The following is a 14,293-nucleotide window of genomic DNA, read 5'->3' as shown; positions in this document are numbered from 1 at the left end:
CCTAGAAATGCACTTATTCCCAGAAATGGATAACGAACTATTCCCAAATAAACCAAACCTGAGTAGAGGTGACGGGCACAGAGTGCTGATCTGCCCCTAATGAGCTGAAAAGGAGCTAAGCGCCTCTGTGGACTGCAGGCTGGCGCTCCTGCCCTCCCACCTGTTCCTAAGGGCACTGGCCCTCTGTCAGTCCTCACAGCAGAGGAGGGAATGAGCCTGAGTGAGGATTCACAGGCCCTCAGGTGACAAAGTTTCTCCATGTTCTGAAGGCTCCATCTACCATGTCACTCAACACAAGGAGCTTAGAGACAAACAGAAGAGCTGAAGGTGGTTGCCACTCCAGGGCTCAGGTGTGGTAAGTGAAGTGATACTGGGCCGGCTGTACTCTGAGGTAGAGGGTGACAATTGTCTCTCAAATCCTTTCAGTTTCAGCACAGGCTGGAGTGCCACCTGGCTATCAGCCTGTCCTCTCCAATAGGAATTCAGCTATCAGTTCCTGATTTCCTGATGGTTCTTGGGCACAGCCACATATCTCAGCTTCTTCATGATGGAAGGCCAGCCCAGCTTCTGCTGGTCCCACATGTACTCTGGGGACAGCACCTTCGTAGGCTTATGGTAAAGCAGGTACTTGTTCAGATGGCTCTCATCATGCCACACGGCCTCAATACCATTGGTGTGGTCCTCCACCATAGCCTCGTGGCAGGCCTTGGTGAGATGGCGCACCTCCACCACTGACCCTCCAAAGAAGGCTCCCATGTAGTAAAAGTCACCCTCATCCCTGGGGATGTAGGCCTGGGACTTTGGCTGTCGCTCATAGGGAAAGGCCTCTCGGCTGCTACTGTAGAAGCCAGGATGCAGGGTGCCAAAGAGTGCTGAGAGAATCTCCACACCCACATGGTCACTGAACTTCATGTCCACATCTGCACACACCAGGTAATCTACCTCATGCAGAAAGCGCCGCTCTGAGAAGAGGCTGATCATCTCCATCCTGTGCATGGACACGTCCTGCCAGCGGCTGTAGTTGCGCACAGTTAGAACCACCAGGCTCCGTCCTGCAGCCAGCGGCACCTGTGGCACATCCGCTGGCCGGTCAGTGAAGACATAGTAGATGACCTTATGTCCCACCATGAAGTGCTGCTCTGCCGTCTCCAGGAACAGCTTAAGAAACACCACATACCTGTGAGGGAGGACAAAGGGGTATGGAGAGGTTTAATACAGCTAGAACAAGACTTATCAGGGCATAGGCCCAGGCTGCAGAAACCATAGCTACCCGGATGACTGGTCCCCCGATTTTACAGCTGTTCTCACCAGTCTTCAGGGTGTATCTGACCTTACCCTCATTTTCTGCAGAAGGCTACAACATCAGCAGCCCATCTTAGCAAAAACCACTGAGCTAGAACCCTGGAAGCTTTAAGCCAGGCAGCAGGACTGATTCCTCAACTGGAGTTCCAGGCATATCTGCCACAGGTATCTGTTGTCTTGGCAACTCTGTAGCAGGCCACCTCTCTATGAGTCTGTCACACACACCCTCGAATAATGACAGCTCCATCCCAGTACATTCCACACCTCATACACTTGCATTGACCTGAGCAGAGGCTCTGTGCATAGAGCTCCACTTTTAAACCCTAGTGGAACTGAATGGATCCTTAAGGGCCTGGCACCTGCACCCCTCCTTTGTGACATGCTGCAGGACTCTGTCTCAGGAAAGAAATGGGTCTCTATATTCCAGACCTTCCACCTCAGAAGATTTATGGTGCCTGTAGAAAAGGCACTCGGTAACTCATGTATGTTCCGAAGGGTCATCCCCCATGAACTCCACCAGAACAAGAATTGGACTCACAGAGTAGACTGAAAAGGGATGAAAGGCAACCTAGAAACAAGGGCAAGCCTAAAACAAACCCTTGGTCCAAGGGCAAAAGCCTTAGAACCCAGTTCTAAGCCATCTCCCAGCCCGAGACTTCACCTGCTTCAGATGGCTGCCCATCCCTGAACAACCCCCAGGGCCATGTGTCCCTACCATGGGAACAGGGCAAATGTGCAAAGCCCCCACTTAAATGTCAGTAACATGCAAGTGGCAGTTTTCCCTGAATAAAGGTGGCCATGGGGTGCCCAGATAGTCCCCTCAGAGGCCTTCTTTCCACAGACAAAGCTACCCACACCTGGCAGCGTTCTTGCTGATATACCCAGCAGCACCCAAACAAGGTAGTGTTTGTGTCTTCTTACTTTGAAGTGCTTTGTCCCTAGGAGCTCCAGACATTCTCAAGGTGCCTAAGATCCCTCCAACTAAGCCTCAAACATTTCTCAAGTTTGCTTGGTTCAAAGGCTTCAGAACTATCCTTGGAGCTCACCCAGACTTCAGGGAAACACAATCCTCATGTGCAGGCAGCACAAATGGAATCTCTCAGCACCCACAGCCTTTCACACTGTAATGTTGCCCTGTCTTGCTTCCCACAGGCTCCCACAGGGCACAGTTCTTGCCTGTGGCCTAAAGTCAGCCTGACCCAGAGTCTCAGGGCTTCACAGGTCTACTACTGCCCACTGTCCCAAGGGCTGAGGATAACTGTTCCACCCAATCCTTGATGTCCACCTTGTCCTGCATCTGAGGGCACATCAGAAGTCACAGCTCTGCTGGCATCCCGTTCCTTCCTGCCAGCCCTAGGAATGAAGAGACCAACCTGAAATGGGTGCTGACAGATACACATGGCACCTGGCTGAGAACACAGTGGGAAGGACAGCTGACCTGAGGCTCTGGGAGGAGACAGAGCTGGGTTCATTCACCTGTGAGCCCACCAGAGTTCAGGAAGATGGCAGAGTAAACAAACCTCTCCCCTACTTCATCCTAAATACAAGCATGGAGCTTGGTGTGCCTGTGCCTCCACTTGACCATTGTGTGTGCATATGTGAGAGTGTATGCACATGTGTTGTGTATATTCATGTTTGCTTGCCTGTGTGTATACCTAAAGGCCAGAAGTTGACTTTGGGTATCTTCTGTCATTCATTTTGTTCTTCAGACAGGGTCCCTTCATTGACTCAAAAGCTCACAGTTTGGCTAGCCTGTCCAACAAGTGGGTTGGATCCACTTATCTCTCCGCTCTACCCACAGTGCTGAGAATGCAAATACATGCCACTATTCCCAGCTTTTCCATGGGTATTAGGGATAAAATTCATGTCCTTATGTCCTTGAAGCAAGTGCTTTACCCACTAGCCATCTCTCCATCCCAAGATGCTTACTTTTTTATGGCAAACACAGTCAGTCCAACCGTGGTATTCCAAAGCCTGAATTGCTCATTCAGTATGTCGATGTTGAAGGTCCCCTCCCAGATGATGGGAGCCAGCCAAGGAGACAAGACAAGAACATCTTTCCTACTACATGAGGAGAGAACCACCGGCAACATGTGACCAAACATGCCTGCAGGAACCCTTCTCAGATACCACACACTCAGCTTCTCCCAGGGCTGATCACCCACCCAGAATGGGATTGTGCCAACCAGCAGCAATTCTCACTGACTATCCCAACCCCAGCCATAAAAGCAACTAGGTTTACTACCACCACACCTTCCACATCTCTAAAACTCCCTGATAATAGAAACAGAAAATAAAGAGCAGAAGCCCAAATGTGAAAGAAGAGACAGAACATGCTCTGGACTCCAGACCTGAATCAGATACCCCTAAGACCCTAAAACAGTTGGTTAAGCAAGGTCAAGGAGAATTATAATCAGGTCTTTGATTTCTTCTGAGTTTAGTTTTTTCCTGAGACAAACTCAGGCCTTCAGGTTTGCTACTGAACTATTCCGCCAGGGAAGTAAATGATTCTTTAGTGCCTTTAGGACTCCTGCACTACACATACAGTGACTAAATCTACTCACGTGGGGTTTAGCACCCTTGGCTGGGGACTGGCCTTCCTGAAAAAGAAAACACCAGAACTCAAGTTGACAGGAAGGTCATTGATGCATGTCACTGGCAGCCACGCACCAGGCAAACAGACCTTTATGAGCAGCTGCAAGTAAGCCACCCTGTCTGCCCATGATCCTGGGATCCAAGGATGAACCAAAACAGGAAGATCACACTCTTACTTGACATAAGGTAGGGAGAGGAGATCACATCCCCATGCCCAGCCCTGAGAGATCTAAGGATTACTTTAATTCACAGGCTGGAGAAAACTGAGCATGCTCAGCTTCCCACCTGGGCCTACAGCCTGCCTTGGTCCTGTCCTCGCTGTCCCATCATCAGTGTAAAGGAATTCCCACCAAACGCCTAGGGCACTGTGCGGCAGTGAGCAGTCCCTACACAAGACACCGATCACCAAGGGACAAGAGCCACTTCTGCTAGCAAGCTGCATGCACTATGATGGTGTGCAAACCAGAGAGCAGGGTTGAATGATGCTCAGCAGAAAAAGCCTTGGCTAATCTCACAGAAACTCTGGGTTTGGTTCCCGGCACTCACATGGAGACCCACAGCAGTCTGCGACTCCAGTTCCAGGGGACCTCGGGCCCTTTTCTGCCTCTTTGGGCACTGGCATGAATGTGGTACACAGATATAAAAGCAGGCAACACACAATACACTTAAAACCAGGGACCTCTAAAGAAAAAGCCATAAAAGATGTGACTGTCTCCCAACAGAAATGAAGGTGAGTGTCTTACAGCAGTGCAAAGCTGACATAAGAGGGAACTGGTGAGAAAAGAACAAAAGGTGGTTGGGAGGCTGTGTAGTCTTTGTGAAGCAAAGCATAGACAAAAACCAAGGCCAGAGCCCCAATTCAATAGCATGCATGGCTTGTGAGGGAACACAGAGGGACCGGGTGCTGGAGAGTGCTAACAGGGAGGATCCAATCTCAGAAAGCCTCCTGCCTTCTGTTGTGAAGGATCAGTAGCTACCAGAAGGAAAGTAGGGTTAAAATAGACAAACATGTAGCTGGTGCAAGGCCACAGAAGGCTCCGGAAAGCAGGCAAAGCCAGGGGATGCCTTCCCAAAAGACACTGACAGGATCTGGAAACAGTGGGGATGAAGAGGGTCTACAGTTTGGGTCTGGTTGTAGAAGGCAAAAGACATTGCACTAGGCAGACTGCTGGGGAGCTGGGTGAGGAGCAGAAGCTGTTCTTAGAGCTGCCCAGGCAGGTACAGAGGGAGGATGAGGCTGAAGCCAAAGAAGAAGACAATGCCCATTAAAGACAGCAGGGGGCAGCAGAAGCTACTCTGGGCAGCATAGAGAAGGTCTAAAGCCATCCATGCAGAGAGGTGGTATATAAATAGGCAAAAGTCACAAGGCAGCATGCAGCAAAAAATTCATCCAGCCAGGAATCTATTCCCCCTACACATGATCACATGCACACATCACACATATGACACACACATACAAACATAGGACACACATATATACCTCTCTCTCTCTCTCTCCCTCTCTCTCTCTCTCTCCCTCTCCCTCTCTCCCTCTCTGCCTCTCCCTCTCTCTCAATTCCCACTCACCTAGTCACAGCTCCTGGGTGCCCCAATTCCTGGCTTCTGAGGCTCAGGAACACATAGCTGTAGAAAGGATATGCACAGGAGCAGCTCTTCAGGACACAGACCTGACACTGGCTGGCTGTCCCTCCCTCCAAATGCACCACTGAATCCAACACAGTGAGCACAGATCCCAGTGGACCTGCTGGGTCAGGTGAAAGGGTAAGCATGCTCACCCACTGGAAGAAAAGATGGCAAAGAGGAAGTGCCCTGGGAACAAGGCCTATATCTGGACGACTGTAGCGGATAGCCCCTACTCTGTGCCTGTGCCAGGCATCTACAACCCAAGACTATTTCAAAGACTATTTCCTGGCTGTGTCTACAGAAGCCCCAGTAGACATGGCAGTGTCTTGCTCTCTGAGGACTTACTTGCATTGAGAGAGGGCTGAAGTCTACTACCCCCAGACCTGCGCTCTTCTCCTTCCCCAGACCCACCCTCACAGTTAAAGCCAAATGACCGGCATCTAGCCCAGCCTCCTTTTGTGGAATCAGCAGCTGCACTATGTAGAGAGCTTTGCTGGTCATGCCACTATGGGTGCCATGCCAAGAGCACCCTCATCATTGCTGTGCTAGGAGAGATGCACACAGATCAGGGTCTCAGCCCTTCCTCACCAGCCTGGATTCTTACCCAAAGAAGACTAAGACAAGCACTATGAGGGGAAGGATTCCACGGTGAAGGGAGTAGCGTTTCAGTCTTCCTGAAAAACAGCAGCACAGGATCCAGTTACTCATCTGTTTCTTGGGCCTTACTCCCCTCTGGGCCTCTCCTGAGATCCAGAGGTCATCCTGCGATCTGCAGCCACCACTGTATCTCAGGCAGCCCCAGTCCTGGCTAGAGCCCCAGCCCCACTGAGCACATAGAGAGGAAAGAAGGTTGTTCCCCTCCAACTCATGACTACAGCTGCTCCCCTAAACCTTTAGGGTCCCCTTAGGCCCTCACATTCTCATACCACTGAACACTCCCTCTGTGGTAAACTGAAATAAACCAAAGTGAAATATCTTAGTGTCACTGCTGGCTCCATTACAGGACCAGCTGCCCCTCTGGCCCTGTATGCTTACATCCACAGGGATAGCAACTCATCTTTTCTAGTGAAATTTTCTCAATGTGAAGGTTGAAACCCAGGGATGATGTGTTCCACCACCGACCTATGACCCCAATACTTCAGATGATTTTGATGTCTCTCAAAGTTATATGTTCTCATAATCAAGTCCAAATACTCCTAAAAGACATATGTGTAAATAGTCTCATTTGCCAGCTCTGGAGAAAGAACTCAGTTGGTGAAGTTTCTGCCACAGCCACACAAGCATGAGGACCTCAGTTCATATCCCCAGAGCCTGTGTAAAAACCAGACATCGGATATTTCCAACACTCCTATGACAAGGTGGGAGAAGAGAAATGGGAAAATCCATGAAAGCTCACAGGCCAGCTAGCCTGGCACACACAGTGAGGAAGAACAGAAGACAGTCTGTCTCAAACAAGGAAAAGAAAAGGATGGAGACCACATTGTCCTCTGACCATTACATGCACTCCCATACTCATGTGACATGTTTTAAGTCTTATGTCTAAAAATGCTTGCCTCTCCCTGTCCAAGCCAGTAACTTTCACTTTTCACCTACCTGTACTTCGTATTTAACATTGTATGGATTTATTTAGTTGTATGTGTGTGTACTTGTGAATGAGGTCAGAGGTCAAGTTGTGGGGGTCATATTTCTCCTTTCATCACTTTTGACAACAAAAGCCTTTGTCCCCTGAGCCATCGCATTTGTCACTTCTTATGTTTTCTCTCCATGTCTCCAAATCCTCCCACAATGGAGCAACTGAGTTCTAAAAGATGTTAAAATCATATAATGAGAAGGTGACATTCAAACTTTATTTGTTCTCACTATGTTCTGCCCACTCGCCTTGTGTAGTTACTAGTTTAGATATAGAGAAATCTGACAGAAGTATCTGTCAATCTTGAAATGGTTGCTCCTTTTTAATTTTTGTACTGAAGAGATGGCTCGACAGTTAAGAGCACAGGCTGCTCTTCCAGAGAACCAAGGTTCAACATCCACCTGTGAGCTCACAACTGTCATTGACCCTGTCCCACGGTATCCAATGCCCTCTTCTGGTCTCCACAGGCATTGAATACACATGGTACATAGATATATATGCAGACAAAATACACATACACATGAAATAAAAGTTTAAAAAACTTTTTTGCTCAGTTTTCTGAGACAGAGCTTCTCTCTGTAGCCCTGGCCATCCTGGAACTTACTCTACAGACCAGGCTGGCCTCAGACTCAGAGATCATCTATGGTGTAGGCCACCACCAGCTTTAAAAAAAAACAACAAAAAAAAAAAAAACCTTCTTTGGAGTATAATTTCTATCTAATAAAATGTGCCTATTTTAGACTTTGATCACCCCCCTTACTATCTATGCCCCTTCATTTCCTTCCTCATCTACATAGGAGGCACAAGACACATGTGCAGCCTTGTCTGACTGCTTACTTAGCACAATGCTGTTGATACTCTCCACAGGGTCATGTAAATTCTTGGAGGACCACTGGGGTTTGTTGCTTTCCAGCCTAACTGAGGAAATTGACCCTCAGGATCAGAGAGACCCTACCTCAAAGGAATCTGTAAAGAGTGATGACAGAGGACATCTGGTGCCTTGTACTGGTACTCATAGGCACACACACAGTTTTCTTAAAAGCCACTGACTGAAAAATCCCAGCATGGATGGTGAAGGGCTCATTAAGTCCCACCTCTAAGGAGTCCTTGGTCACGCACAGGTGTGGGGAGGGAAGAATCCATTTTCTTCAGGAAGACAGCCCCTGAGGAGCTGTTCATGCTCCCATAGACAACCCTACATCCAAGCACACTCGGGTAGTACTATGTGGACCTAGTGGGTTTTAGAAGAAGCACACTTGGGTGGAATCCTGTGTGGAATGTGGCTGCAGGCAGTAGGAGGGGAATAGAGGAGGAGCTGGAGGAATATGTGGTAGATTTGATCAGAATATGTATATGCATGTAAGAAATCCTCAAATAATAAGAAATAAATCTAAAATAAGAAAAATTATTTTCTCTTAGCAATTAAGCTGATGAGACAGCTCAGCAGTTCAAAGAGCACATTGCACAGCAGAGGACCCAAGTTCAATTGGGGACCCAACACCTCATGAGGTGGTGAACAGTCTCCCATAATTCTAGCTCTAAGAGGGCCTGCTGACACCTCTGGTCTCCACAAGTGTCTATGTCCTATTCCTGATCACTGTGGCAGGCATACTTTCTGGTCCCTGGCTTGCTCATATCAAACAGTGTTCAACGAATTTCACTGGGAAGAAATAGCCTAAGAACAGGAACTAATTTGTCAAGTGCCTCAAATAACCTGAGCTTGTTAATCCTCAAGGCCTTTGTCTTGATGTCAGATGTCAAGTCATCTGTTCCAGGCTTAGACCATATCACGAACTGGAGTCTCAAATGTACGAACACCCACTGTTAACATATATTGGGAAGGAAAGGTGACAACTGAAGGACTGGGTAGAGAGGTAAAGAAAGGACAGAGAAGATCCTAGGAAAGCATTTCCAATGACAGGAGCAGGGGTTGCAGTTATATCACCGCAACTCCATTCATCTTTCCCACTGTGTCTCCAAACCTTCTTCCCATAGTAACAAGGGAGCACCTCACCCCTTCACACTCCAAGGACTTACTGAGACATCAGTGAGCCTAAAGACAGCATGGCTGACTGAGCACTAACTCTGTGACTGTTGGAATCACGTGTGTCCTGCTCTGAGTGACTCTATATTATATAAGTCAGGTTTCTTTCAGCCTATGTATTGCCATAAAGGGCTCCATCATCTGTCCAGCACCACCTATCCAGCAAAGAATGATAGAATCCTTATTCCTCGAAATAAGAAAGGAGCTACCCTATTACCCTATAATGATATGGGTGTGAGTTGAGAGTATAGGATTTTATGGACATATTAAGATCATATCTGGGAAACTGGACTGTGTGGTAGTTTGGATAAGAATGACCCACATAGACTCATATATTTGAATGCTTAGTCACCAGGGAGGGGCACTATTTGAGAAAGATTAGGAAGTGTGGCCTTAGCCGGGCGGTGGTGGTGCACGCCTTTAATCCCAGCACCTGGGAGGCAGAGGCAGGCTGATTTCTGAGTTCGAGGCCAGCCTAGTCTACAGAGTGAGTTCCAGGACAGCCAGGGCTACACAGAGAAACCCTGTCTCGAAAAACCAAAAAAAAAAAAGGAAGTGTGGCCTTGTTAGAGTAGATGTGGCCTTGTTGGAGGAAGCTTGTGACCAGGTATGGTGGGATTTAAGGGTTCAAAAGCCCATGTAAGCCCCAGTCTCTCTCTCTCTCAGCCTCTGCCTGCTGCCTGGGGATGAGGATGCAGCTCTCAGATACTGCTCCAGTGCCATGTATGCCACCGTGATGATAATTGACTATAAGGCTCTGGAACTGTAAGCATCCCCCAGTAAAATGCTTTCTTTGGTAAGAGTTACTGTGCTCATGGTATCTCTTCTCCTCAACAGAACAGTGACTAAGAAGTTGACACCAGAGGACAGGGTATTGCTGTGGCAGGCCTGAGCATTCTTACTGTTGGCTCAATGTGAACTCTACGACTTTGGACTAGAAAAGCGGCTGAACTCTTTAAGGGGATTTAATGTGCATCTGAGTAGGAGCGGGAAGACAGCAGCTGACAGTGACGCAAACTATGAGAGCCCAGCTCCACTTCAGAGGGAAGAATACTGCTGAGTGGCCTGAGGACCATTCTTGAGACATTTTGTTAAAGACTGTGGCAGCTTTCTGCTCTTGTCCAAAATATATACCTGAGGCTAAATCCAAGTGTTTTGGATTAATGGTTAGGAAGAGATTTCAAGACAGCCTAGTATTGACTGGGTGTGACTATTAGTAATAACTTATGCACATCTGTAATGAAAAGGAGTAATCTGGACATAGAGAAATACAAAAAGTCCCGTGTGAGATGAACAGAAGCACAGGAAGGTGTGATGGAGCTAAGCCCAGTGCTCAAGCAGATAAAATGTTTAAAGAAAAGCCTGATGAGCCTCTGGTAAGGGAGGGTCCTCACCCGACCTGCACGGATCCAGTCTGTCCCTCTCCCTTCCTTTGTGCTCACTCTGAGTGTAACTCCCAATTCCCTGTGGAAACCAGAAGCTTTTCCAGAAGGATGCCTGTGACTGTGCTCCTGTCCTGATAGGACTGGAAAAAGAAGGGGAAAGTGGAGAGGACCAGATTTGCCTGAGGCCTCAGACAATAAGCAAAGCAGATCCGCTGCTTACCGCTTACAGCCCTGATGGGGTGACTCACCCAACCGCAGATCCATCATTGCTCTGCTGCACCTGCTCTTGCTCCCCGCTCCCCACCCCCACCCTCACCCCCCAACCCCGCACTCCTCTGCTGCAACATCCGAGTTCAACGCCCAACTGAAGGATGCAGGCAGGGAGGAACGCATCCAAGAACACAGACCCTCCGGGACCCAGATCCTCCTACTGACCACCGTTCCGCAAACAGAACCCAAGATATCTGCTCCAGAGGTCCAGGTGGTGCCAAGAAGCCCTGCCTCTCCCGGCCTGTGGAATCCAGACCTTTAAACTGGGTCATACACTCAGCCTAGAGCCACACACACCCATCCTCCTACCCGCATTGGTCCCACTAAAGAGCGACCTGAGCAGTTCCTGCCTAGAAAACCTCAGCTCCCTTCAAGGTCATTAACACTAGCGGCTGGTTACACACACAACTCCAGTTCACAGGACTCAGCAGCACCCTTCAGCATCTCCAACCCCACGGTCCTATCCCACGACCTAGGCTTTGCCCTCTGTCTAATAGGGCCTCTAGGCATGCAGGGACACTAAACCATACAGGGAGGAGGAGCTAGGGCACAAAGACCATGGTACTAGCAGGTGCTCTATTCTGGCTAGTACTTCCAAGGCTATTAGAGACCTGTTCACACTTCTGCTTCTTGGTGGTGTTCTCCTAAACCACTTTTAGCAGGTGAGAACACAGAGGTGACAGGGTCAAGCAGAATGGAGTTTGGTGACCCCACAACTTGATTAATTTTTAATCCATACTTCTTACTCCCCTGTCCTCAAATGGCTGTCAGCCTTCATCCTCTCACTCCTGTTGGTGTGGGACCCAGAGCCTCAGTCTCGAACTGCATACTATGTACCAGAAACCTAGAGCCTTGGGGACATAGCATATCTTACCATCAATGTTCACTTCTCCCCGAGCCATCCACTTCTCAAGCTTCTACTGCCTGGTTGAGAGGTAGCTGGCCTGCTCACAAGAGCTGCCATAGCTCTTCATACCCAAATTCCTCCTGGAGAGAACTGGTCTCCCAGGAGTGCTGACACACAGGCTTGCAAGAGGGACAAGCCACAAGCAAGTCCCAAGGTTCCATTCTGCCTTTTCCAATCCCGTGAAACATTAGGAGAAAGAGACCACAGTCTATATATGAGACATCTCAAAGCCATTGAGATACTTGCCCATCCCAGCTTTCGATATAGAGTCAACAGAGCACCATCAAAATCCTAGGAAGGACTTCCCATTTCCATCTGCACCTGGAGCTAACCCTGTGCCACAGCTCTCCATACACACCTACCACCAGGAGGGAGCTGGTCTCCCAAGAGTGCTGACACACCTGTGAGCACAGGTAAAACCACTACTTCTACTCAAATACCTGGACCAAGAGGGAACTGCCCAGGGGCATCAGGACACAGGAACTAAGGAACAGCCCAGGACAGGATCCTTCCAGTGTCTACACCCTGGAGCTGACCCTATGCCACAGCTCTTCATACCCAAATTCCTCCTGGAGAGAACTGGTCTCCCAGGAGTGCTAACACACAGGCTTGCAGGAGGAACAAGCTACAGTCAGAGACAGCAAGACCAGCTAACACAAGAGATAACCAGATGGCAAGAGGCAAATGCAAGAACCTAAGCAACAGAAACCAAGGCTACTTGGCATCATCAGAACCCAGTTCTCCCACCACAGCAAGCCCTGGATAACCAAACACACCAGAAAAGCAAGACTCACATTTAAAACCACATCTCATGATGATGATAGAAGACTTTAAGAAGGACATAAATAACTCCTTTAAAGAAATAAAGGAGAACACAGGTAAACAGGTAGAAGCACTTAAAAGGAAACACAAAAATCCCTTAAAGAATTACAGGAAAACAACTAAACAAGTGAAGGAATTAAACAAAACCATCCAGAATCTAAAAATGGAAATAGAAACAATAAAGAAATAACAAAGAGAGACAACTCTGGAGATAGAAAACCTAGGAAAAAGATCAGAAGTCATAGACGCAAGCGTCACCAACAGAATGCCAGAGATAGAAGAGAAAATCTCAGGGGCAGAAGATACCATAGAAAACATTGACACAGCAGTTAAAGAAAATGCAAAATGCAAAAAGCTCCTAACTCAAAACATACAGAAAATCCAGGACAAAATGAGAAGACCAAACCTAAGGATAATCGGTATAGAAGAGAGCAAAGATTCCCAAAATAAAGGGCCAGTAGATATCTTCAACAAAATTATAGAAGAAATCTTCCCTAATCTAAAGAACGAGATGCCCATAAACATACAAGAAGCCTACAGAACTCCAAATAGATTGGACCAGAAAAGAAATTTCTCCGATCACATAATAGTCAAAACACCAAATGCACAAAACAAAGAAAGAATACTAAATGCAGTAAGGGAAAAAGGGCAAGTAACATATGAAGGCAGACCTTTCAGAATTACACAAGACATCTCACCAGAGACAACAAAAGCTAGATCCTGGGCAGATGTCATATAGACCATAAGAGAACACAAATGCCAGCCCAGGCTGCTATACCCAGAAAAACTCTCAACATAGATGGAAAAACCAAAATAATCCATGACAAAACCAAGTTTACACAATATCTTTCCACAAATCCAGCCATACAAAGGATAATAGATGGAAAACACAAACACAAGGAGGAAAACTACACCCTAGAAAAAGCAAGAAAGTAATATTCTTTTAACAAGCCCAAAAGAAGAAAGTCACACAAACATAATTCCAGCTCTAACAACAAAAATAACAAGAAGCAACAATCACTTTTCCTTAATACCTCTTAACATCAATGGACTCAGTTCCCCAATAAAAAGACATAGACTAATAGACTGGATATATAAACAAGACCCAGCATTTTGCTGTATACAGGAAATGCACCTCAATAACAAAGATAGACACTACCTTAGAGTAAAGGGCTAGAAAACAATTTTCCAAGAAAATAGTCTCAAGAAACAAGCTGGAGTAGCCATTATAATATCAAATAAAATAGACTTTCAACCAAAAGTTATCAAAAAAGATAAGGAAGGTCACTTCATACTTATCAAAGAAAAAATCTACCATGAAGAACATCTATGCTCCAAATGCAAGGGCACCCACATTCATAAAAAAGAAAAATTTTTATTAAAGCTCAAAGCACACATTGCACCTCACACAATAATAGTGGGAGACTTCAACACCCTACTATTATAAATGAACAGATCATGAAAACAGAAATAAAAGAGACACAGTGAAACTAACAGAAGTGATGGACCAAATTGATTTAACAGATATCTATAGAACATTTCATCCTAAAACAAAAGAATATACCTTCTTCTCAGCACCTCATGGTACCGTCTCCAAAATTAACCATATAATCAGTCACAAAACAGGCGTCAATAGATACAAGAACATTGAAATCATCCCATGCATCCTATCAGATCACCACAGAATAAGGCTGGCCTTCAATAACAACAAAAAC

The 14,293-nt window shown here is 47.1% G+C and overlaps 1 protein-coding gene across 1 annotated transcript; it reads right to left on the bottom strand.

Annotated features, from left to right (window-relative positions):
- Positions 1-10,959, bottom strand: LOC114612196 (histo-blood group ABO system transferase 2-like). The gene is made up of 7 exons (XM_028757162.1): positions 10,925-10,959; positions 10,828-10,859; positions 6,125-6,194; positions 5,464-5,520; positions 3,867-3,902; positions 3,232-3,366; positions 1-1,177 (listed from the first exon to the last, which is right to left on the bottom strand). Coding segments are annotated over exons 1-7 (1,020 nt in total). The 5' UTR covers positions 10,927-10,959; the 3' UTR covers positions 1-489.
- Positions 10,960-14,293: the final 3,334 nt, after the last annotated feature.

This window comes from Grammomys surdaster, unplaced genomic scaffold, assembly GCF_004785775.1.
Source record: "Grammomys surdaster isolate TR1022 unplaced genomic scaffold, NIH_TR_1.0 126133, whole genome shotgun sequence".
In the NCBI taxonomy this organism is placed as follows: domain Eukaryota; kingdom Metazoa; phylum Chordata; class Mammalia; order Rodentia; family Muridae; genus Grammomys; species Grammomys surdaster.
This window is presented reverse-complemented; position numbering and strand designations above follow the sequence as displayed.